Genomic DNA, 26,292 nt, shown 5'->3' with positions numbered 1-26,292 from the left:
GTGCACAAATGGCTGCCGCGCCGTTCGGGCGCACGTAGCCCATCGGCACTAAAGCACTGCCTCATGTCGAATTAGGGACCTTTCGTTATTTTTTGTGTCAGGACACCGCGTAAAGTATTCAAGCGCGTTGTGCCATTTGAGCTCAGTCACGATGCTGTCGCGCGGCATCGGTATAATTGTTCCCTAGCCACCTTGATGTCTCGTCTATAATATGACATTCTCGTGGGAGCCTGTAGCGCAAATACCGGCAGGGAGTAGCCGGCGCACCTACGCGCCAAGAAATCCTGCCTCGCACATAATCGAACATAAGTCAACTAAATCTCTTACCTTACGTCGACAAGTTCGCAAACACTGCTCCTTTGGTTTCTAAGAACAACGTGGTAATGTGTTGGGTTTCCTGGCGACTTGGCTAGAACATGACTGCCATACCTTTCGGCACACACGAATACCTTCACCCGCTCATACTTGCGGCATAATCGCTTTGTGTATCCCCTCTCCCGTATCTTCTGTTAGCGGGCGATAACAGTCGCTCAACATGCCGGCAGGGTTTGCCTTAATAGACACCTTTAGCATATTTCGCACCGTGTTACCGTTAGCTTTACCGGAGTAACTTTGCCCGTAGGCCACCAGCGCTCACGCGCTGATAGTTCGCGATGCGCGGTATCTCGCCGCGAGGCCGGCAGATGGCGCCAGGTGACCGCCAGCCAGGCGTGTATGCTTATCGTGTTGGTACCAATTAGCGGTTGAACACTGGCGGTGGATGGCCTCCCGGTGTACTTCGTAACTCGCATGGTAAGATGGTGCACGGTATGTTGAAGGTGCCGAATATCGATGCCACCCGACACCTGTCAAAAGGTCTGTGCACCGTTCGTATTCGATCTTGACTCTTCGCGCTGCCCCCTCTCGCTATGAGGCTTGTCTATAAATAATTCTGCAGTACAACGACAGAAGCGTTACTTACACTGTACTAGCTGAAGACCCCCCCCCCCCCCTTCCGTCTTTCTCCCTAAAATAGTATACAGGTGTTCCCACCAAGGAGCAGTTCGCAAGTAAGCTGGGGTAGGTGGGCACTGCTTTTTTTTTTTTCGACCCGAATCTTTGAGGCTGTGCTACACCGCAGTTCACTTCAAACCGGTGATCTGGGAGCTCTCTTCGGTGTAGACGTGATGTGTTCCGTCCTGCGAGAGTGTACCACTAATTTCGAATCTGACGCCTGCTTAGTACTCAAGAGCTATGTTCGATAGCCATAGGTGAACTTTACGAGAAATTCTGCGTGACTGCGTTCGTACCTGGAGTCCAAAATTCTTGCTGTGCACGCAAGCAGGCTTTCGTGACGCCTTCACTCGCGTTCGATGTCCGCGCAACCGCACGCGCCGCGCCATTCGATTCTGCGGCGAGGGACCCGTTGATCTCGTCCCTATGCGGGAAACGAAGGGAAACAGCCGAATGGCCGCGCAGTGTCGAAAGAAGAAAACCCGCTCGAACCACGCCTGCCTTTTCGGCCGACCGTGCTGTACGCACGCTGCTTCGCTCGCAGCAGCTCTGTTACATGAAGCCCCCCACGCACACAACCTCACCACGTCCGCCCTCCTCCCCCCAATTCCTCTTTTCTCCCTTCGTATCCCGTTTTCCCTATACAGTTCCCTTTTTTTATTCTAGCGGTGAGTAGCTCTCCCTCGCCTCGTTCCATCGGGCTAAGTCTCGGCCGCCATGCTTTTAATGGAGCGGCGGGTCATTTATCACGGGCTTCGCTGGCCGCCGCCGGCGGAGCCGATTTTCCTAGGGGCTGCGCACTGCTGTTGCGGATCCCCTTCGTCCTCTCTTCGCCGCCGGACACCAAGGGTCTGTCTTTCGCCGCGTCTGTCTGTGCGAATCCGGGCCAGCACTCTTTCGCGTGGGTGGAGGGACAGTAGCGTGCACTGGATGCCTGCGACGGTCCCACCGGTCACGAGGAGTCCGTTTCAACGGTGGCGCAGTCCAGGCATGCTACTAGTACTTGGCACAGTGTGCTCGATGAGTGCGTTAGGGTAGGCGGCCGACATCGCCCGGAATACTACTGGGCTTGCAAGTTGTGCGAGGTGGTTTTCCTCTATGGGAAAAAAGTAATTTGACTAGCCTTCTTATTGGGGCATGGGCTGCGTTATATTAGATAACACATCATATGACCTTTACAAAAACCACGAATGCAATCACCCAGCCACTATCTATAGTTGTACCGAACTGCCCGCTGTGGACACAGCGTGTGTTGTAGATTCGTGAAGGAATCTGCAAGAGAAACCAAGGAGGAGGAAGAAGAGGTGTTAGACTGGGAGAGCGCGCGGTAGGAGACTCGACGCCATATTGGCATATCGGTTGCTGGGGACAGCCGGGAATTAAACGCATTCAGAGGTGCCTGCGTGCCTGCCCTCCTTCTTCTATAGCGTGAACGCAGCTCTACTCCTTAAGCGACCGATGTTTGAATTAAAAACCTATGACGTTCGGCGAAGAACCTGTGGCGGAAAATTGAGGAGTGCGAATAAAAGTTTCCCTGCACGCAGCAATGCACGCATCGCTGACCTATGGTCTGTTTCACATCATCGGTCAAAGCCAGGTCGAAGTGTGGGCTGCCTGAATTTTCAATTTAACTAGGAGTGTAAGGGACACTTTTTCAAAATGGCGACAGGTTTCGACGAGTTGAGCATGCAGCTAACCCCAACGTGCGCCGCACACCGTCTACCTACCCGCCGTTTGACCCACTAACCTTTCACCCAGTGACGTGGATCGTATGAAGTGATAGCCGGGGGATCACCGAAGCGTTATAAACATCCTACCCACCTTCACGCTTTTATTCTCGAGAAAGCCCGCCCTTCTCCTCTCTCATTCAACATCGTGAGTCATGTGAAACTGAAGTGAAAACATCGGCTAAGAAATGAGCGGATACCGCACCCACCACCCCTCTATCATTCACGCAGCGCTGTGTAGTCCTTCACTCCGCGCCCGTTTCTTTGCGCAGGATTGTCAGGCGCAAAACTTCTTGGTAGACGTAGACACTTCAATAATGCCGTCGACACGAAATCGAACCTAAACGAACTTTCGCGAAATTTAATCCTCAGTAGGCACCTCGAAACTGTCGTCAACACGATGACGAGCCTGAACGAGCTTTAGCGAAACTGAAAAAAAAAAAGAGAACTATCTGCCTTGCCGCGGTGGCGCAGTGGTTAAGATGCCTCATTACTAGGCCGGAGTACCCAGATTCGAACCCGACCGCTGGCGGCTGCGTTTCGATGGAGGGGAAAAAGAAATGCGTCCGTGTGCTGTGCGATCTCGGTGCATGGTAAATTCCCCAGGTGGTCGAAATTACTCCGGAACCCTCCACTACGCACTTCTTTCTCTCTTTCCGCTTTCACTTCCACATTTTCCCCTTCCGCGGTTCAGGTATTCACATCGTGTGACAGATACTACGCGGGGGCGGGCGGGGGAAGGTTGTAGGCCGTTATTGCACCCGCCACCGCTTCGGTAGCGGTCGACGGCCGTTGCGACGCGCATCTTTCTGTCTACTTATTTTTCTCTCTCTATTTTCTCCTCTATCCGCACGAGGCAGGGGAGGTGGCTCAGCTATAGCCGGTAGCAGGTCCCCCTTTTTTTTTTCCTTCCTACAGTTACAACAACTACAGGCACTACGCGTTTCCTTTCCTATAAACCGATTAATTCTTTTCGGGGGACATCTTGTACGTGCCGTCAAAGGACACACGTGTTGAAGCTGAAATATGGCGCCCTTAGGCGCCTTTCATTCACGTTTTTCTTTCATTAGCAAACATTACAGAAGGCTTAATAAAACGTGTTTGGTCCCGTAGCCTGGCAGGCTAGTAGCGGGACCAACTGTTCCATGCATCCAAAACGATTCGGCAGGCGGTTATAATACAGTAAGAGAGAGACAAATACCAAAAAAGGCATTACGAAAACAGCTAGATTATGTACAAGTTTTCTCAGCTTAAGTTGCCTGGGTAGTGACGTACAGATTGTCCAGAGGGTGACACTAAGTCAAAAGTGCCTATTTGCAAGCAGCAAACGTGCATGACTGGGCTGTCAACAAACGTGTTTCAATCAATCAATCCATATAAATTGCTTATCCATTTAGTGTCAACTGAGGTATTTTTTTTTTCGTAGTGAATTTTCCAACGTTTGTTATAATTGAGAGATGCTTCCTTCTTGCATAGCCCTCGATCCGGCCTCCGCGGCGCAATCGGCTATCGCGTTCGCCTGTAAACCGAAAGGTATTTAAGGCATTTCTACATAGAAGCTAGAAACCACTGATTTATTTGTAGAGTCAAATATCCGAAAACGACCCAGGCTATGAGGAAAGCCGTAGTGGATGATCCAGGAAATTTCGACCACTTGAGAAGTGCTCTCGTGTATCACGCAGGGGGGGGGGGGGGGGGGCACATGCGTGTCATGCTTTTCAACTCCACCGAGGAAATACGGGTAAAAACCTTGGAGCTCATAACTATTATCCGTTCGGTGTCCAACCTTCGGCTGCTCTGCATCCAACTTCTGCGGCAGGTGCCATCGTGTATTCCTGGCGTCAGCCAGGTCTCTTTTTATCGGCACGCAGGGCCAGTCCTATAGTTACTCGCTCGGAGTTGAAAGGAACCTGGCCGAGACAGTTATCTCCCTTGTCTTCTTGGATCGCGGACCGATCCTAACCTCTGCTGTTCTTGTTCTGCTTGTTCGATTCTGTTTTGTTCTGTCTTTGGAAAGAACAGGAAGTGTGCCTTCGCTTTTTCCTTGACGGAAGCTCTTCGTTCGCTTCAATTATCCTCGATTTTCAAATCATGCGAGTCTGTCGCAGGTTTGCGCGGCCTTGCGGAAGCGACATCGAGTCCATGCTGGTGAGCATGTGTAGCAAGGTAGCGACGGTAACTGTGACAGACACGCGAAGACGCCCGCGCGCGTTCGCACTAGCGGCAACTGCGAACGGCGTTCTCGCCAGCTTGAATTTGAAATTTAATTTGAAAAAAAGAGCAAAGCCCGGCAAGAAATGAGACGCACTATGGAAGCGGCTCGATATGTCTCAACACCTCGCTTGCTGGGTGCTTGGTGCTGCAGGTAAGCGAATATGCGTCAGCTCGCCGGTCGCTGCCGCCCCGTTTTTTTTTTTTTTCCTGGCTTCCGCCAGCTCCCACTCTGCCTTCCTTTTCAATTTTCACGACCCGTGTCCTTGTTACCATCTCATTCCGCGTCGGCTGCTGCAAAGCGGAGATTAAATAGAACAACTATAAAACGCGGCCCTAGAAGAAATAATCGAAAAGGAAGAAAAGGAACAGAAAGGAGAAAAAAAAAAGCAATCGCATCACCATGACCGGGAACTGGATGGAAAAATAAGGGAGGCGGATGACGACGCAAAAAACTTGGAGTCGTCAACGTACGTTATGCGGCAGTGCGTGCGTCCGTACTTTCGTGCTCTGTGAAAGACTTCGGGTGACGGGGAGGCGCGTGGATTTTTCAATTTCTTCGGGTCTCTCTCTAGCCCGTCATCCTTTTTGCATTGCAGTCACGGGTACAGGTATGTGTGCGTGCAGCTCGAGCGCGCAGTTCGCATCCGCGCCTTTCTTGCCGCGGCGTCGCCGGCGCCCCTCCTGCATTGATTGCTACCATGCGCCGTCGCCCCTTTTTACCTTTTTTTCCACATTTGTATCCCCTTTTTCCCCGTTGCGCTCAACGCGTAAGAAAGTCCGCCTTGTAAATACAAAAAAGAATAACCAAATTTATTTTTCTAAATAAGTGAAAATCGGGGGAGAAAGTAGAAAAAGTAATAAAAGAAATCACCTAGCTTGGCCACGCAGGGATCGAACTATGTGATGAAAAAAAAACGCAGCTACAGTACAGGTGGACATCGAATGTGTAAAAACTGAGTTCTGCTCGCAGACGCGGCTGAAACAGAGTAGAGATGTAGGCCTTGCAGCAACAGAGAAAAATTGGAGACTGCATCTACTTCCCGCGTGTTCCTACGTGTTCGGTCGCATTCTTTCGCTGGCGTGTGCGTATACCGTGTGTACGACTGCTTCGCGAGGCCTTCCCGATGCATTGCACACAGCGCCGCGTTATCCACGGCGCTGCATTATTTGTGAACCAATAGGGACGGAGGGCCCGGCGAGCTTCTTGAGCACGCATCACCGTTGTAAATAGGCGCGCGTGCGCGCGCTTGTCCTTACTTCCGCGTGCGTGGTCCCTCTCTTTCGCGGCGGCTGCGTCTGTGCCCGCTGTGTACAGTCACGATTCCCGAACGGGGACCGTATTGATGCAGCCACGCCCTCCGTCCCTCTTTTATGCTTCTACATTTCGGGAAAAGCTCGTCCCACTCGCTTTCTTTTATTTTCTCTTGAAAACAATTTCTTTTCTGTTTCTCGTTGTCCTGTCTACGCAGACCTTCCTTTCACTCATACGTAAGAGCAGCAAAGGTTTTGCGTTTTCGTCTCTCTTTGAAGTTTTTTTTTTTTCTGTCCCGTGCTGAAGAGATTATGGGAACGGACTCCAAGCGAAGAAGCACATCCGGAACGTTTGGGGAGATGGTTTTTCAGAATCCCGAAGAGGGAAAAAGGACGGCGCCTGACACAGTCCGCGGCTTTGTTTGCAGCGGCAGGGAGAAGGTTGCGCAAACCTCCAAAGCCCCGTGTTTGCGTGGTGACTGTGGCGAAGAGTTGGCTCCGCTTCCCTGATTCCCTTTTACTGCCGTCATTACGCTCGCCTTTCCCGAGGCGGGGGTCGGTGGGGAGACAACCAGAAATTGGTTGTCGGAAGAAAAAGGCCACGCGGGCGCTCGGGCGTGGGAAGGGAGCGGGAAAAAGAGGGTCGCGTGGAGTTGTCTCGAGCCGCAGCATGTTGTTCCTTGGCGCTGCGCCTGCAGGAAAGCAGCGCCGTCCCGTTTTTCCCGATTATAGAGTATGGGCTCGACATGTCGTTCGTTCTTTCTCAGGCTGCACAGTTTCGTTGCACAGATGCTCGAGGTTTCTGGAACGACTGTGGTCCTAGAAGACACGCAGCGCGCATGCCTTCGCGGAGCTTTTTGGAGGACAAGGCGACCGCTCTCTGTTTCGGGTCCCCTGGAGAGCAATATATGATTGCCCGCGCAGCGTTTTCTGTGTTCTTTTAGCTTCAGTTTCTGTTAAGCCGCGGGGCTTCGGTCGAGCATTGCTTTTCTTGTGGAAGGATAGTTTCCGCTCGTCCCTTTGGTCGTCTTTCCATGGCGGTCGAAGTACAACTTATGGTGCTCGTCTTTGCCTGTAGTCGACGCAAATTACGTTGTTGCGTTCGTTTTTTTGTATGCTGAAGGCTAAACCGTTCTTGGTTCGCGATGTGCGTGTTTTTTTCCTACTCCTTGTTTTCTTCTCGGGGAAGAGGATTTTGACGTAACTTGGAGCGTTGCACGTCATTGGAGCGTCTTCCGTGGAGTCCTTTACTTGGAAGAGGCTGGGCCGTCGTCAACGAAGCATGGCGGCGTACCTGCGTTCATTGTTCGTGGGCTACGCGCAGAATACGAGGCTCGGGGCACGTTCACGTTCCCGATCCCAAATTCGTGCTGGGTCTGAATCATTCGCGTGAATAATAGAGCTTGCACTTTTCTCTCTCTGCTCGTATAACTCGTGCGCCTCCCAATCGCTTCATTCTGCCGACACCGCCGTGCAGCACCGGCTAACCGCACTATGTATTGGGGGTGATGGGGATGCGAAGCTAAGAAGGTTTGCTGAGTGTACGTCTCCGGCGGCGTCCGCGTTCTCTCGCAGGCCTAATCAGCCGGCCGCCAGCGCGGCGCATAATCCTTTCCTCGGCGCCTTTGCCCGTCGGCGCTGAGAACGGCAGCAAAAGCTGCTCACCGCTGCATCCCACGTGGCCTTCCTTGCCTCCCCGCCTGCCGAGCTGTTGTGTGGCTCGGCGCGCGTCCCGTACGACGATGATGACTCGGCAGGGAAAGAAGTCTTTGGGGTCCGACTAGACCAAGAAGAGGTGGCCCCGAGAATCCCGCCCCTACTAATGAGGGCAGGGCGCGTGCGCATGTTTTCTGCCGGGGCGCCGTTTCTTTGTCTGCGCGCGCGCGCGCGCTAGCTGTTCCTCTTCTCGCGTAAGCTGATTACGGCCGCCGCTGAGCTGCTTGCTCCCCGCTTGTCCAGCGTGGAGAAGTGGGCCGGATTCTCCAACTCGCCAGTTGCCGTCTTGTTTCCCCGGCACCCTATTTTTGCGCCTTTTCTGGCGGCCTGACCCTTAGTCGAGCCTGGGAAGAGCAGTCATTAGGGACCGCGCTTGCTCGCCTTGGCCGTGTTCTTTGCCTCTGCTGTAACAGAGCTACGAAAGCCAGGGGGCGACGTGCGAGCTCGGCTGGTTTGCTGCAGCTTCCCCGGACCCTGGCCCGAGCTTATGCGCTGGCAAGCATCCCGTCCGCATTCTTTCGGCCATGGATTCAGGTGGAACGGAGAGCGCTTCCTCTCCTGCCAGTGGCTCCTCTACGGACAGATCCGCATTGGTTGGTTGCCTAGGAAACGGTGGGACTAGGCTACGGCGGCCGCTGTGCCAGGCGATTCACGTGCAAATTCATATATATGCGGCGATTCTTCGGAACTTCTTAGCATGTGTATTGCTGAAAGAAGCGCCGTTGTAAGTACGCCTTCTTCGTGGGACACTAAGGAGGGTGACCTGGGGTCACCTCCGTACTCTCCTTTTTTCGCTACCCAGAATGCATCACTCCAATGTTTTTCGACGTTGTCGCCTCCGTCGTCAATTTACTTGGTAGAATAGCCCTGGAATAACAGCAGCGACAACAAAAGGCCCATGCAGTGATCTTGCTTTGTAACTTTGTTACGAACACAGCCGTCTGGACACATAAGTTATGTCTCCCGGTCAGAGCCGGCTAGCTGTGACGATTCCGTTTCCAAACGTGCGTTTGGTGATCCGAGCTCGCGTACCCCTTGGCCTGGCTGATCTGAACAGAACCGTGCGCTACAGCTGCCGTGCTGCGCGCAATTTGGCCGGGTCCGCATTGCCGCTCGTGTTTGCGCCGCCGTGTCCAACGGGGCGGAGTGTTTTGTCCTCTTTACCGCGCCCGGCTCTTCGTTGCGCTTCTTTATGGCTCCTCTTCCTGTGGGAGCGGCTTTCGCAAATCCTTTCGCGAAGCGGGTCCCGCCGCGTTTAGGCCAAATTGTGCCCCCTGGGCCATTCCGGACCGTCGCTGGCGTGCGGGCCGCGAGCTCCATCTGTTGTCTCTTAAAGCCTCCGCCTGTTTTCTCCTTTTCGCGACATCTTTCTCTCATTTCGGCGCGGACGTCTTCTCTTGTGTTGTCGCATGGGATACCGCCGTGTGCTTCCTGCGCATTTATTTTTTGCTCGAAGGAATGGGGAGCAGGGATGCGGAGGCTACGAGCGAATGCAGCAGCGAGCGACAAAGCCGGATGGGAGCGGGGAGGGGGACGCTTTTGGAGTATTCCGGACAAGTCAGGGGAAAGGGAGATGTAGTAGGCGGCTGCGGGAAAGTTGCGCCATCTCGAGTAAGCTAATTTGGAGTTCACGGCTCATTGTAGCATGAAGAGTCGAGCGCAGAGAGAAGCTTACGCCCCGGTGCACTGTTGCGGGCTTTCTAGGACGCAGAAGAGTGAGGGTGTGCACCCACCCGTAGATGCGGAATACTGTAGAATGTTAAAATTATATTTCATTGCGGTAGCATGGGCGAAGTACGTGAAATGGAATTTAAAAGTGAAGCAGAACAGAAACTCGAAACAGAAGCTCGACTTATAACATGTCTATTGGCGCAATGCTAACTCTCTTAGCTTTGTTCCAATTTATGTCTTTATTTTCATCGGAAGTGTTCTTTTCATATTTTTCGCTCCCACGTTTACAGCAGCCGCTCTTCGAGGAACGAAATAAGGTCGAAGTGCGGAGACCAGAGAGTTTTCCGTTCGAAGACTCTAGATTTAAAAAAAAAGGAAAAAGAGGAGTAGGTTCCCGGGAATGATTGGGGATGAGGAGGGGACGGGAACGGAGAGCAGTTCGATTTGTGTGTATGTGTGTGGCTGTGGGGAGCCGCTGTGATCGCCGGGTGGGAAGAGGGAGAGCAGGCGCCGCGCGCTCCATCCTACGTCGTCGCCATTCGCCGCACTTCCCCACTGCTCCCTAGAACGCATTCACCTCTTCTAACAGTTCCTGGCAAAACTTAAAAAAAAATTGAGGGTGCAACTGGGGAGTTGGGGAGATTGAGGTGAGAGGCGACTGTTACCGACCTTTGCGGGAACCGAAAGCCTCCTGCGCCGCCGCAGCGCAAATGGAAATTGTGCCTTCGGGCGAGTTGTAAGTGGATGGGCGAATCAGCTGTCCCTGTTTCTCGTTATCACCGTTTCTTTTGTGTGACTCCTTTTATTCCCTTATTTTGCATATTATCTCTGCGCTCCGTTCCTTCTCTCGCCCTGCACCCTCGCTGTAGCCGCGCGGATGAAATAACCGCCCTTGGCGCTGTTCTTAAAGTCTTATCTCCCTCGAAGGCGCTTGGCGGAAAATAAGGGATACGGTGAGGGAACGGGTAAAGGTTGGTTTTCTGTTCAGAGCGGGGGGAAGAAGCTATTTACTCTCGACGTAGATTGGAAGAAGCTTACCTCAGTCGTGTAACGTTCATCTGAAGCCACTTTATTGCAAAATGGACACGGAAGTTGCAAAAAATGTGCGAATAAAATTTCACGTTTCTTCTTTTATAATGGATTTTATGCAATGCACTTTGGGCATGCGTTGCTGTCGCAGGAGCTTTTACTCTGCCGTCTTTGTCTTCGTTATTTTGGTGTGTGCGGTGATGGCGACCGGTGTGTTAACAAAAAAGAAAAGCAGGGGACGATAGTCGATTTGATGAATGCTTTCCAACCGTATTCTTCGTGCGTATTTTCTCAAACTTTATATTAGAATGCGAGCTGTTCCGGGAATGTACCTCATGCGGTTAGCAGCCGGCCGGTAAAATTTCCGAATATCTTTTATTTACGAATTTCTCTTTCAAGGGCTCTAAGACGTTAAACTCTGGAGCCGTCAAATCTTGTGAAAACATTAGAATCTACCTCTTGTTGACCTCTGAAGAGCAAACTAGAAGCGACAACGTCGCACCCGGCTGAATCAGGGTCACGAGTGGCCTGTTGTCCCTTTGTATACAGCGGGCCATAAGGTTTGCTTCCCGATACCTTTCTTTCCATCTTCTTGCTTTTCTGTTTTGTTTCCCTAGACTTACCTTAGATAACTATTCGCAATAAATTGGGGCCGATGTGGTACCCTTCGAGAGCGTGGATTCTGCTGGACATTTCTTACGTGCTGGTAGGAATCGCCCGGACTGCGGCACGTTATCCCCCTCTGCGCGACAACGTATAAAAGGCGGACCTTCACTTTTCTGAACTGCCGTCTCGGACAAAGTTCGTGCCAAGAGAGCGGGCTGGAACGAGAGCGTAGGGAGCGTTAGCTGCCAGCTGAGGGCGATTATTATAACTTGTCGTTGCCCGCTTTAGCCAAATTTTTTAAAAGTTCCTTTTGAGCACTAGTGGTAACTGTTCGTCTGTGTGACCAACGTCCACGGCACGGCCACTGTGGCTGATGTAGCTTTCGTCATGGTGTAAGTTGAGCAGATGGGGTTACAAAAGTATTTACTGCTGCATTTAGTCGTTACAGGAGTGATCAGTGGTGTTAATAGCGCCACTTCGCTAAAGCCTCTATGGCTACCAACGGATGGGTCACGGTACCTGCATCGGTGCGCTGCGCGTGTCGCGTTCCCCATTTTTACCCTGGCTGCATAGTTTGCTCAGTGAATCTACCGAGGAACAAGAGAAGAGCTAGCCGGACTGTGCTGTGCGGAAGCGCTCCGCTCCTCTTTCCCTATTTCCCCTCCCCTTTCCCGAACCGGTCCCAAATGCAGCGCCGCGTGGGAAGAGCGCGGAACTCGCTCACTGCACCCAGACGGGAAGTGTAGGAGAGTGGGGAACGTCGTTCAGCGCCGGTGTTTGTCGTTCGCGATTTGACGTGCCCGGAGAGCGACGCTGATGACGTGGCAGCGTGGGCGCTTTTGCCAGCATCCTCGGCGGAACAGCGACCTGGAGAGAGAGAAGCCGGCTGTTTGTTTTCCCCGGTCCTGTTCGGCCGCGCGGAAGTTTGCAGCCCCGGGGCGCGTGAAGCTCGCGCTTGCGCCACTCCCCTCTTCCTTTTTTTTCCCCCTCGCTTCCTTTTTGCATCGCTCTTGTACCGGGACTCTGTTTTCTCTCGACGCCTGCCTACCGTCCCTCTTATCCTCCACCTTGCCTTCTAGCTCTTGCGTTCGGCCTTCCTGCCCGATGCTGCATCGGCGCAGCGTTTGCAGTACGCAGCGAACCGTGATCTCGAAATGGTTGCGCCCCCTTTTTCACCGCCAAAGGAGGAAAGGGCCTGGACTGAAAGAAAAGGCAGAAAATGCGACGCACAAAGCCGCGTTGATCGCTGCGTCACTTTAACGGCAAGTACACAACACCGAACGGTGCGTCGTGTCTTGTGAGAAACAATGGGACAAGCGGTTAAGCTGTAGCAGCCTATGGCGGACGTTGGATCGTTGCATTGTCACTCGCACATGAGGGTAAAGTACACGTTCCGGCACCCGCACTTGGTAGAAACGTTATCTGCGAAGCCGCTCAGTCCAGGGTTATTTCGCGCCAGACAGCGCAAACCTGAAGGCATAGTGCTCGATAACTTTACTTAGCTGAGTTAAAGCCTTCCGACTGGGTCAATAAGTTTCGCTGGTGGGATAAAGAGGTCTTTGAGCTGTTGTAACCGAGTGGCGCCGACCTCTTTGTTCCGCTTATACTGATCTGTATCCCCCTGTTTCGAAATCTTTGAGCTCGCTGTCATGTGAGACGTCACTGAAGGAGGAATTTGAAACCCGCCTTTGATTTTGTTCACGGGCTTTTTTCATCTGCCATTCGCAGTGCGCTGCTTCTCTAAGGACGTCATGAATCACGGGTGTTTAGTTTGGGTGAAACGGGTGGGAGTGAGGGAGCGGAAAATGGCTGTGTGTCAGTAGTAAAAAGTTTGTCAGAACAAACACAGCATGAAGAACGAACTGGACTATTATGGTACTCGGGAATATCAACGCAGATATTGATGCTATTTTGGATTTTGCGATGTGCTGAGGTAAAGAACTTCGGAGATCAAAACATACGTGTACAGCCGTAAGCCTCTTTTTTTATCGCGAAAGCAATACTACCCGCACTTTCAAGCCTTCGCGTGACCCGGCCGCAGTGACGTCTTACTCACGTGGCGCTGTGACGTCACACCCCACGTGACACACGGGCTGCCAGGAGCTGCCAACTTCGGTCTCTCGTTTCACATGGGATGGTTATGTCAGAATCAGCCTGCTAGGACCCTGGCATTCACGTAACCCCTATAGGCCACGAAGGCACGTTTATATGGGTTGGTTAAAGCGGGGCTTTATATGTGGGCTGAGGAAGAAGAAAAAAAGAGGAAGAACGCTCGGTCACCCGCAGCTAACGCTTTCGCTCAATATTCGGTTCAGCAGCGTTGAACCCTTATAATGTTTTCTTTTTACGCATACTTGTAGCCTGGAAGTGCTTTCGCATCATAGTATAACCATGGATAGTAAACTAGGCTAGCAGTGCCTTCGCATCACAGTACAGCCATGTATAGAAATGCCATAGCGACACCCGGTTGTGCAGCACGGAATGTGGTGCCTGTGTAGAGTGGTCATACGGCATATATAATGTGTTGCTTGAAATGCGCATCCACCAAGCGTACCCAATAACCACGACGAAGTAGTGAATTCGTAGTGCTTATTGGGTTTTTCAGATAAATAAAAAATGCCTCCACTGGTCATCAGTGAGGCATCGGTCTTTTTTTTTTATTTCAACTACAGCCAAGGCCCACGAGAGATAAATATGCCTCCATTTCTTTTTTTTTTTTTTATTCCAAGTGACGGTTCTGCCGGTCTTCGTCCTCAAGGACAACGCCGGTTTGTTGACAAAAAGGGTTTCAGTTGTGAAGGCTAGATGGCGCCACTAGGCTGGTAATGGTCACTACGATTTCGTTTTCCATACAGTGCAGGTGGGGACAAACAACATGTACCAAAATGCTACAAACCAAAACTCGGAATCTTCTTTCAATGTTCGGTGTGTGCAAAAGTCGACTTTTTACGCTCTGTTCGAACCGTATCTGCGTGCGTCGCGAGCAGACGGCAAGCAGACGACAAGGCGCGTGGGAACACATTTAGCGTGCTCTCTTAACTGATTCTGCTGGTCCTCGCTTTTCACAGTCGTGCAAGTTAGCAACGGATAGATTATAGCAATCCTAGTAGTGGTAGTACTTAGGTGTGCTATCATCTACGGTGGTGCGCCGTGCCAAAAATGGGGGGGGGGGGGGGGGGGGGTTGTTTTGTAGCGGAGGTTGGCGAAATCCCTCGTCCTCCAAGCTCTTGGATGCGCGCTCGGTCGAGCGCTGTCTGCAGTCCCGTCTGAACTAGCGACCACTGCCGTCGTCTCCCCCGTGCGTAGTGTGACACGCTCTTGTGCTGCTGGTGCGGCGGGGGCCCATTAGAGGGCGCATCGATCAGAGTTCATTGTCTCCGGCGGCTTCCGTCGAGCGGATCGATGGCCATTATTCAGTGTTGCCGCGGAGGCGGCAGCGACGGCCACTCGCGGACACTTCCTCCGGATTCTTCTTCTCCTTCGGTCTTCGGGGCTCGGATTGGCTGACAGATTTGCGCCGGATTTGGAGGAAACGGAAATTCTGTTTGCACCCTTTCTGTCCCCCCCCCCCCCCCCCCCCCCCCCGCGTCTTGAGCGGCGCGGCCGTCGGGAGAGGGGAAAGTGGTCGCCTGACCCGGGTTGCCTCGTCCTCTTTGTCTCTTTTTTCGGCGACGTCGCAGGTACACTGATCGAGACATTCCGCGGCAGGACACCAGTTTGAAGTCCGAAGCACTTGAGCGCCTTCGTTTCGGTGTCTGGTACAGGGCTTCGACTTCTGCCCACCGGCATCAAAGTAATAATAATAATAATAAAAAGGGGGAAGGGGGGTTGAGAAGAGCAGCCTGAACACAGACTTCACATTTTTATCCATTCGCAAAGAAATGAAACCAATCGTTGTGCCCGAATACAGGATAGCTAGCTGTCCTTGATCGGCAGAGCTACGACTTCAGAGGGCGTGGGGATACCCGACCTTGTTCAAAAATGTATTTTCTTGCTCGGCCTAGCGAAGGATATACGAAGCTGAGCAACTGCGATATCGATTTTCTACAGGATTGCACGCGAAACTGTCAACTAAGTTCTTGTGAAGTTTGGGTGACGAGGGGTGGGCGGACGTGTCGAGCGCGTGTGGGGCCGTAACTTATTTACCCCGATGAAATAACGGTAGATGATGCGTAACAATACATTGATACGCATGCCTATTAAAATGCCAATTTTTGATATCTTCATTGTCAGTCGCATAAGGACCACGTACACTATATATAATAGTCCGGTCGCTACCTCTGCGGTAGATTTGATATCGGGCGTTCTGCGACGACGAATGAAGCCTTTCGATTTTTGCAATTTCATGCTGCTATTAATGCACATTTTAATTAAGCGTTAAATGAAGCAGATGCCGCAGCATGAAATGTTGATATTTTTTTTTATTTTTTACTTAGCTTCATGCCGTAGTAGTGTCCTTCACCTGTCCTTTAACTAGGTCATTGCTGCCTGGACGTAGTTTGCGCCGCATTCAGCACCCTTTTTCCGCAACTTCTCGCCGCGGACACATTGCTCTATCAAGGTCAAAATCTTTCCCGAACTTATTTTATTAAACACTAGACAGCTTTACCTAACACCAGGACAAATAATAGAAGGGCACACGCGGCACTGAACTTGCAACTACGTATATTGGGAAAATATGCATGACATTTTATAGCCGGACTTCAAGTGGGCACGCATGCTGAGCTTTGTCAGTAACGTACAGTTACTCCTAAAATAGCCCATGCAGTCATCCGTCTAAGTAATTAAATCACAGTCATCCAGTAACTAAATGAGTCACCCGATATATCATTCTTCGTCAGTTAAATTGCACGGAGTTTTACAATTCGAGTATTATGAGCGTTACCATATACGTGAACAGCTATAGAGGGTATAGAGACAGATGATTTCTCCTGCGACCCCGCCGGGGTGGCGCAGTGATTACGTCGCTCGACTACTGTTCCCAAAGACGGGATCTAATCCCGGCCTCGACGGCCGCTTTCGGTAGGGGTGAAAAGCAAGGCGTCTGTGTGCTGTGCGATGTCAGTGCACTTTAAAGAACTCCAGATGGTCGAAATTTCCGGAGTCCTCCACTACGGCGTCTCTCATATCCTGAGGCGCTTTGGGACGTTAAACTCTACAAACCAACCAACCTGATTTCTCCTCAGAAGTGAGCAGAGGCGTGGCACACAGCGTCACGCATCAGCTGGAAGGCCAGCACTTTGTGCGGTTCATATTGTGTACCGTTCCGAGCGCCGGAGCCTTTCTGTCACTCCTTAATATCGCCAATGCACTTGCTTGCATTTTCATTTCTGCCTCAAAAAAAGAAAGAAGAAAAGGAGTGAAGTCGCTTTCGTTTTCGCGTTGCCAGTTTACGCGCAGCGCCCTTCTTACAGTTTGGTGACCGTTCTTCTTCCTATACTTTCAAAACTTTTCGCTCCTGGCGTTCCGTTTCTCATCCGCGAACAGTGTGGGCCGGCCGCTTCTCTCGCTTCACTTGTCAGCGATTGGCTATACCGTCCGTTCTCCTTCGGGGCAGGTCGCAGAGTGGCCCCTCGTCCGCAGCCTTAGCTCTCCGCCCGTATCCTCCCAATAAAATGCAACTGCGCGTCGTCGGCCCCCGATAAACTGCCTTGCCTGGGCAGGATCGCCCCGCGGGCGCTCAAAAGTTTTTTGCCGCGCTGCCTCTTCTTCTGTCGCCGTATCGTCTTTTTTTCTTTTTGCCCGCGTTTTCCTGTCTTGACAGCGCTGCTTTCCCGTGCATGTGCATTTTTTTGTTCGTTTCATCTCCGTTAACAAGCTTCCACGCCCCAGTGTGACCCCGCAGGGCTTCGAACGAAAAACCTATTACGACCTCGCAGTGGCATTTTCCTCTCTCACGTGGGATTGATGCCGCTAGTTTTCTTTATTGCATCTACCTGCCGGTAACGTTTTTTTTTTTTATCTTTACCGCCTCCTTTCAGTGTGAGGCGTTATTTTTGTCATTTTGTTTTTTCGACCACTTGAAATACCATTTTCGTGTCACGCCTTATTTCACCGCGGGAGAGCATGTTTAAGGCGCATGCGCAGATTGACCGTCGCCCATTTCCAAAGCATGCCGTGCGACGGAGCGTGTGTAGCTTGCGTACGCGCTGTATAGCGCTTACCTTAAGATAACATAGCTATAGCATAGCACCATACGCGTTCGTATGTTGCACTGCGCATGCCCAGGCCGCCTTGAAGGCGCCAGATGGCGCCACATGCTAGGCGATGGTGCGCCAGCCTGTCGCGTCAGTACCAGTCGAACACGTGAGCCCTCGCGGAGCGCGGTAGCGGCTCACGCTAACGGATCGTGCTGCTCTATTACTTCTTAATATCGTTCCGCCTACGAACTTAGATTGCTCGCGCGTCGCTACCATGCAATACGAGCTTCCTAGCCAGCTCGGTCAGGACCACGGAGCTCGGAAGCGGCGGAAAGCCGATCACCTTGCCGGGCATCGGCGCAGAATCGGACCGTGGCTGCTAGCGATGGTCTGGGCGACTCGGCGCGGCGCGAGACTGCGGTCAGGTTCCGCTGTTGAGGTCCATGTTTTCCCAAGTGGCGTCCCGCGCCTACTTCGGACTCTGTTGTAAATCGAGCCAAAGCCGGCGCTCGGTTTAAGTTGCTGAAAGTTGATGCTGTGTTTTTCCCTGAGTTACTGCGGCCTTGTGTGAATTTCACGCAACGGCATTTCCACGAGGCTTGCAGCGTTTTCTGCCGAACACCGTTCGGTCTGCTGGGGCATTTTATTTATCGCAGGCAGCGGCCACGCCAAAGTCACGCCATCTAAGTGCTTCTAACATTTGTCACGCACGAGCCGTTGAGAGTATTTTTAGTCACATTTAATTGATCCGGTTCGAGCCGCCCCGAAGCCATGCGCACGACCGACGAGGCAATAACGGAGGCAATCTGGTGTGTAATTGTGCACGAATGTCGCAATATTGTGGCTTTGAAAAGACGAAGGTTAAGAAAATGTACGATTGATGGAACCTTCTTAGCCTCTGGTCAACGGGACTATAACGCGGTGTTTTTACAAAAAGCGCGTTATAAATTGAGCGCGAACAGTTTGTCCTCCCCCATGTATTCCGAATAGCGAATTTGAGCCCCTTCTTACGGCAAAGGTGGCTACAGCGTATGAGGAAGCACTTCATGGGTAGCAACGGCAAATAGTTACAGCATTGGCCGTATGGCAGCCTGGCTGTGCCAAAGCTCTCTAATGTATTTGGCTCCTTTGCCTTTTCCTTTCATTCGCAGTTGCTGGATGTAAAGTACGGCAGCTACGGCGCTCCGCACCTGGCCCCGCTGACGCAGACCAACTACACCTTCCGGCCGGCTAGCCTGCGACCTCAGGACTCGCAGCAGAGCCGCACGCCGCAGGGCGGCAGCGCCACCATGCACCACGTGGGCGGAGCGGCGGGCAGCGGCCGTCGGTCGGCGCCGGGCACGTCGCAGCGGCCCCACCACCACCACAAGGCTTCCAGCAGCCGCACAGCACCGTCACGACGCTCGCATCGCGGGGGCAACAGCGAGCAGTTCAACCCAATCTACGAGGAGGTGTCCGGTCGGCCCAAGTCCAGGAGAGGAGGCTACCGACACCACGACAGCGAGGACAGCGAAGAGGACGAAGCGAGGAGCCTGGGAAGCGAGGACGAGTTCGCCGAGGACGAGCTCAGCCTGGGCGAGTACCCCCGGCCGCCTGAGTCCGGCAGCAGCAGCCTGCAGGGCTCCACGGGAGGCGACCTGTGCCCGCCGGACGCGGAGCCCCGGCCCAGCCGGAGGACCAAGAAAGGCGGCGCCAAGCATAGCCACTCGCTGGAACGCAACCGGAACAACGCCAGCGGGTTGCAGGCGAAGCACAACTATTACCTGAGCAAGTCGGCGCTCGCGTTCGACCAAAGGAATCTGGCGGCCCCTTCCGACCCCACGGCGGGGGCGTACAGTTCGGTGGACCTGATGCACCAGGACAGCTCGCCGCCCCCACCGGAGCCGGCCCCTGGAGGCATCTCCGGAAACTCCGTCTTTGGCTCGGGCTTCGGCATGCCGTCTTCGCAGGCCGCTTTCATGATGGGCCCCGACTGCCAGTACCCGCCATCGTCGGCTGCCGCGCCCTTCTCGACGTTCCTTCTGCAGCCATGCGGCGGTGCGGTCCAGGAGGATGCGGGCGACGCGGAGAACATCTACGCGTCCATCGACGACGACGACGTGTCGGCGACGGGGCCGTACACCATAGGTGGCGGCGGAGGTGTCAGGGCATCCGTCGCTAAGCCGAGCCAGGGCGCGGCGGGTCGGACAGTGGTGACGGGCGGCAAGGAGGCGGCCATGGTTCCGTCGTACGGTGACATTCGGCCCGTGTTTCCCACCGACCAGAGTGGCCGGACTCTGTGCACGTGATCTGCGCGCTAGTGCCATGTGCTGTGCTGTGACGCCTTCTCGTCGCCCGCGCTCTGTGCAAGTGTAGATCTGTAGGCGGCGGACGCGAGGAACTTCGTTTTTCCCGGGACTCTTGCAACGGCTGTTTCTTAGCGGGAGGACGATTATGCGCCCGTTTGAGCGATTGTGTTGCGTGTTCCTTTTCGTTTTGCTGAGAATAGCTGCGGGGAGAAGAGTGAGTCATATTGTTTTTTTCAACAGCGTGTCTCCCGGCAGATGTGGGAAACGCCGTTGTGTCACCTGTGTTGTCGATTGAGGCACGATCGTCCCGAAAAAGTCCACTGTCCTCGAAGCATCGAAAGCGGTACCCTAGTCGTCGAACTGTTTCTCGGAACGAGAGTCGTCTTTCGATTTTTTCTCCCATGTCCATCTGCCTTCGCGTCTGAAAACCGCGGTCGCGGGTATTCTTTCTGGCCTGCTCTGGGTGCGTGTTTTATTGCCCCTCGGTGTGTCCCGCGCGCGCAATTTTTAGCCGGCAGAAGATGTATGTAAGTACATGCCTTGTGCGCCGAGAACAGCTAACACTTCGCAATAATCGCTCTGCGCGCGGTGGACAGGCTGTAGGCAAAGCACCCGCCGCACAGCCAGTGCTACGTTTCGTCTTCTTATCTCTGTTGAAACTCGGGTGACAGCTGTTGTCCTCGCCGCTGTTGAGGGGGCAGAGACTCTACCCGCCTGTCATCGATCTGTTTCTCCCCCCATCTTCTGACCTTCCGGAAGTCCCGAACACTCGCGGGGCGCGATCTTTAGCCGCGCAGTCTTAGAACGAGCCGTGGGCGCAACTTTTTGTCGCTATCCGGCGACGAAGTGTCGCCCCTCGGCGTTATAACTAGTGGTAGAAACGTATTCAGATAATTTAATATCTTACAGAACTATGCAGCGAATGAGTGTGAGTGTATACGGTTGTGTTGCACCATAGGGAACATTTACGGTGGGGACTCACCGCGGTATAGCGGTGTCTATCGCAATGCTGCTCTCGTTTGAAAAGTCCTGCCCGAGAGTTCGTGCAGGCAACATCCTCTGAACGGGTGTGCGCTGTCGTACCAGTGACTGGAGAGCACCGGCGCAATCACCTTTCTCTTTCTCAGACAGATTTCTTGCGTATTAGCGAGCGAGACATTTCAGCAGTCCCTGTTGCCGGCCCGTGATGAGCGTATTCCTGGATTGTTTCCATCAGCCGTTCCCTACACTAAAAACCACGTCGACTTTTCCTTTCTCCCTACTCGCATCCAACCCTGGGCCTATTTGGGGGCTTGCTTTTAGCTCTTTGTTAGATACTCGCTTCTTTACGAAATTTCACTTCGACCCATTGCCGCAATAGGTCGCCAGCTCAAAAAAAAAGCAAGACACGTCACGTTTCTGAAACCTTTTTATTGGCTGGAAATGCCGTTCCGCGGGCTGCTGTAGATGCCTCTCGCGAGCTTGCCAGTTGCCTCTATCATCCCGGCTTGCTAATGAACGGGGCCTCGAAGTCCACTTCGTGATAGTTTCCCGCCAACACTCCCCCGAACTGCTTGCGCTGCTACCGTCGCAGTCGTTCCAGCAGGCCGGTAGAGGGAGGCACAGGCAAGCGCTTCGAAATTAATCAGCGTTGGTGTGCCCCCTTAGGCACGGCGCAGCAAGCGGCCATCGACGCGTTAATGTTTCTATCCCAGTACACAACGGGGCGGGGAATGACCTACCGCCTGTTTAGTATGCAAGATGTGCGTTAACAGCCTCAAGGAACCGGGCGAGGACGCGATCGAAATGGGTTAAGCGCAGTTTGTCTCATGCGCCCGATCCGGCGCTGTGTTCACTGGATGCTGTAACGAGGTCCGGGCGCACACCCGTGGACGCTTAATTGCTTCTCGCCGCATTTCTTTCCCCTGTTTTCTCGGGCGGGCAGCACCTTAGAGAGCCAACCAACCCTTGTGATACCGTCGGCAACCGTTTGCTTGTTCGAGACAATGGCTTTTCAGCGCGGCACTTAGAACGGCTTGTCTGGACGCATATCCTGCCTGTTCTTCGCCGAGTCGCGTTAGGCAGTGTTAACCCTAACGGTTTGTCGATGTTCCAGAAAAAAAAAAAAATATCAATGGCAGACGCTGGCCTTTCATTTGTTCCACAATCGATCGAGTAAAGTTGCAGCGATTTCGATGGTCACTTGACCTAAAGTAGAGGGGGAAACAAATGAAAGAGCTGAAAAATTGAAAGCCGGAATCCGGATCGAAACGTTTCCCCTTTTAACCGATGGTTGGTCCCTAATCGAAACTGCTTGTTGGTAGCCAGAATCCATCGATATCGAGATTTTATGTCTCGTCGTTATAAAGGCAAGCCTCGTCTGTCGCGCGAACATAACGACATCCTGCCTTTTCGGCTGGGGACGCAAAATGTCGTCTCGTAATATATCGTCGGAGCCCGTGTTCAGGCTATCACGTGTGAGCGTAGGCAAAGATAAAAAAGAAAGCTAAAAGATAAGGAAAGCCAGTGCGGCTCGAAGCAGAAAACCTTGCAATCCTGTAGTGCTCAAGAATGAGTGGGTGGTTGACAGCTTTCAAACTTTTTCGACGAAGTCGTGGTCGTACTGTCGGGTTGGTCGGAAGGAGTTGAGTTGCGTCGTGTGTGTATGTGTGTGCATGGGGCGTGAGTGGGGCCTATTTAAATTCGAGGAGACACGTGTCGCCATTTCATTCGATTCCGTGCTGCTATTTTCTTTCTTTTGTTTATCGCAACTGCTCGTGTCTTGTGCTCGTGCGGTTGTAACCGTGGCGAATTTGAGCGCTAGGTCCGCAAAACTGCACTGCGGGTCCAGAGGGTTGCCTTCGGCGTGTCTACAGCCGTATGGACATAGGTTGACGTCTATTTATTGGGGCCATCAAGCGCCGTGGATGTGGAGCTCTTTAAGGTAATGCGGCCGTGTGATCTCAGTGCATGCCATTACTGATCGGTCCGCTGCAGTTAGAGATGACGGCCTCTGTAACTGTTTTCAGAAGTTAGGGTTCAGGATCACCGCTAAGGCAGCACAAAACACTGACCCAATGTTGGACGTGTGTTGAAAATGCTCAGTTCTACATAGGACCAGTACATTGCCAACACAACACCAATATTGGGCCGATTTGTGCTGACTAGGGTGGAGTGTATGACCAGTGCTGCTGAGAGTCGGTCAGGCCTCCTGCATTGTGCACGATCTTCTGATATTTGTCCGCGCTGAAGTTGATCTCGAATTCTTAAAAGAAAAAAACCCATTTTCATTTGCACATACGACTTCATTACAAAAGGCTTTGAGTAAGATGCCCTCTACTAGAGGGCGCTAAGCGTACCGTAAGGATTATCTCCTGAACACAAGTGTATAGTGAAGCTAAACTAGCTCAGTTTCACCTTAACTGCTCCGGTTTGAAATTTTCCTTTACTTGTCATTCGTATTAGGCTCAAGAGAGATTACGTCGATGGGTTGCTTCCGGAGTCTGACGTAACTTCCCGTTACATCTCAAGAAAAATCCTGCCCTTTTAATAGTTCTCGATGCTGAGCAGATCACTGTTCGCTAAAACCTAAAGCAGATAAATTATCCTCGAGCAATACTGAACAACACTAACAGCTTTTGTTTCTAGCGTGACTGACAACAGCGACGTTTTACTGCTGTTAGCTATACCCTCCTTAATATGAGGTGTCGTTTATTTAAATTTTTGGCACTTGCATATTTGTGCGGAAAAACAAATACAAAAAAAAAATCCTCCAATCAAATGCCCAATTCATTTTTTTTTTTTTTTTTTTTTTTTATGGAAGTTGAGGATGGTGTGCGGTAGTGCACGGATATCGCGGAATCGCCGGCTGGGTAACAACGGCACAGGAGAATAGCGGCACGAAGGCTCTAGTCATATGTTTCATTTCCTTTGCTTATCGTTTCGCCCTCGGCGGCCTTAACTAACGCCTGGCTCTGTGCCACGCCTTGAGACACCTCTCGACATAGTTTCCTTTAACACAAATTATCAATTTCTCCTGTGCTTCTGTGCCGAAGGAAAGGAATGCCAAACCTTGGTCGTGTGAACTGGAGTTGGATTTCTTTTTTTTTTATTTTGGTGCTTGATTTGAGCCTTTTCTTCGGAGGGAAAGTAGACAGTGGTTCTGAAACAGATGATTTGCGCAGTATCACCAGTCATTCGAGGCACGCGCTATTTGCAACAAAAAAGTGCATTTCTCCAGCTACAGGCGCTTCTTCTAGAAGTTGCTATGATTATATTTGTCTGTGAGCTAGAAGAAACGTTTGTAATTGAATCATCTCGCCGTTGGCCCCTCGGTGCTTTTGCGGAAGAATGGCCGATTCCTGTGACACATCGGCTCTTGCTTTCACCTCTGCCCGGTCAGCGCATAACTATAAATTTCTTGGGAGATAATGGCGTTAGTTATTGCTGCATTTCTTTTGGCTTCAGCATGGTGGAATTTAAGTTCATGTTCGCTGCTGAGTTCTGAACGTTTAGTTATCGGTGGCATAACGTACGGGGCTTTTCTGGTGGACACCAAACAAAAGGGCCACTCGCGTAAAACACCTGCGAAATAAATTGAATGCTACGTAGTGGTGCAGAGAGGTCAACGCCAGAACCTGTTGCTTTTCCTGTTCCATGTGGTTTACTGATGCTGTACGCAAACCACAACTAAGTTACCACGTTCGTAAAGCAGGCAAATCATTTTGCTCTTGCTTTTTACGACGACTGTTCCGAGTTGGTTTACTGCATCTTGCCGTCTAGATTTATTATGATTGTACCCCTCCCCCCGACCTTCTTTCTGAGCATGAAATCGCGCTTTCCTTCGTGGTTCTTTGTGTTCTTCTCTGTCATCTCATACATCTCCAAGTGCCGCCCGTAAAGTGCCATTTGCGTTGCTCTGACTTGGTCGTTTGCCGCACATTTCTTTGTGTATATTTTATTCTCAGTGTGACACGTGGTTGGGACGGATCCGGCTGCGTAACTGCGCTTTTGAGAGAGTGTCTCTCTTGTGAGTGACGTTCGCTGTGCGCGTGTTGAGTGACTGACGTGTGCGCGTAGTGCGTGATTCACTTTCAGAGACGAGTGAGTGGGTGGTGAAGAAGGCCGCCACCGAGAAGAAATGAGAAAAACGACAAACAAGAAAAAAAAATGTCACGCTCCGTGTTGTTCCTCGTTTTGGTACCTCAACTTACTATTGTTTCGAGCTATTTCAAATTTTCCCTTCGTTCTTTTGTACATAAGCGTGACAGAGATGGAATACGAGACAAGAATATTAAAAAAGAACGTCATCTCAACACCTGTGCTTGTCTTTCTCTCAGACCTCGGTGTGCTTCAGTGTGCAACATTCTTTGTGGTCTATTTGTGTGACAGCCGGTCTGAAATTTCCTTCCCTGCAATTCGTGGCGACCAAAAGTATTGAACATGGCGCGGATGGCACGTAGTTTCGGGAAACGGAACCGGCGTGCGCTGACGAACCTCATTGGTTGGGCTTCACCGCGACCATTAAAATTTGATTGAGGTGAATTGTCGAAATATATACTTTGTTTACTAAACACCATTGGGATAGAAATTAATCAATTACCATTGTCTGCAGAGGGTCTATTATGCCATATGTTTGTGTTCAAGCCGACAAGGAGCACCCATGGCTTGTATTCCGCCACATTTTCTTGGAGTTGAACGGTTGCCATGGAGACGAAACGCGCTTTCTTCGAGCGCAGCTGAATATAGTCCCTGCTTGGAATATATTTGCTGAAGTCTAATTCATTGCCATTGTGAGTTAAAGATACATTCCTAACGAAGCTACCAATTTAAAAGTGCATGAAAAAACTGTTATCTCGATTACAACGAATTTGCAAGGTACGTTTAGTTACAAGGCGCTTCTATAGATGGCGCCAGCTGCACCAACATTATAGAGCTAACGCAGAGAGCAATGCACCAGGTGGCCAAGCCCGCCGTCGTGTGGCTTATAGAGGTGTGCACGGGACGAAATTGTTTCGGAGCCCGGGCCGGCCCGGCTCTGAAAGGGCCTGAGCCAGGTCTGGCCGGGCCCTGAGTTAAGGCCTGGCTTACTTAGCCCGACCTGCTTGAAGCGACGAAAAGGAATATTTTCTGGATGATGTGTTCATTTAAGATCTTGAAATGTTGAGTCTTCACGTTTAAGATGAAAAACGTGTAAAATATATAGGTGCACATCACATACATATAATTATAAGTTATTAAATAAACACAACTTCTGCATTGATGACGACTTGAGGCATTTGCAGCACTCCCGGATAAGGAGTCCGGCATCCCTGAAGCTTCTTTCCCTGCTCTAACTTGTGGCTGGAATGAATCCTTAGCAAGAATCCTTAGAATGGTCCTTAGCAAGAAATGCAAGTTTTGGGTACACGACATCCTGGCTTCTCCAAAAGCGCGCTGGTTCAAACTCTGGACCAGGGTTTGCTCATTTTAGCGAAGTCTGAAACGCAAAAAAAAAGCAGGGACGTGAGATAGACGCATGTGAGTGATATTTTAACCACTAAATTTACGAAATGCCATACTATTGGCAACAGGCATATTCTCTCCTCACATCATATTTCACACATTGAGCCACGCAAGGGATCATTTAAATATTGCACCAGACGTTTTGGGTTAGCAGTTACAAGGCATAAAAACCGG

At 51.7% G+C, this 26,292-nt stretch overlaps 1 protein-coding gene across 1 annotated transcript in view; it reads left to right on the top strand.

Annotated features, from left to right (window-relative positions):
* The window catches only part of pxb (putative Hedgehog signaling attenuator pxb), a 218,360-nt gene extending 196,615 nt beyond the window's left edge, over window positions 1-21,745 (top strand). Inside the window, exon 5 of the mRNA XM_084584547.1 lies at window positions 18,499-21,745. Coding sequence (XP_084440673.1) covers window positions 18,499-19,635 — 1,137 coding nt within the window. The 3' untranslated portion in view covers window positions 19,636-21,745. The remainder of the gene's footprint in view (window positions 1-18,498) is intronic.
* The last annotated feature ends 4,547 nt before the right edge of the window (window positions 21,746-26,292 follow it).

The sequence above is a fragment of the Amblyomma maculatum genome, chromosome 11 (assembly GCF_055883805.1).
Source record: "Amblyomma maculatum isolate TAMU_Amacu chromosome 11, ASM5588380v1, whole genome shotgun sequence".
Lineage (NCBI taxonomy): Eukaryota > Metazoa > Arthropoda > Arachnida > Ixodida > Ixodidae > Amblyomma > Amblyomma maculatum.
The sequence above is the reverse complement of the archived record's forward strand: the minus strand, read 5'-3'. Positions and strand labels throughout refer to the sequence as shown.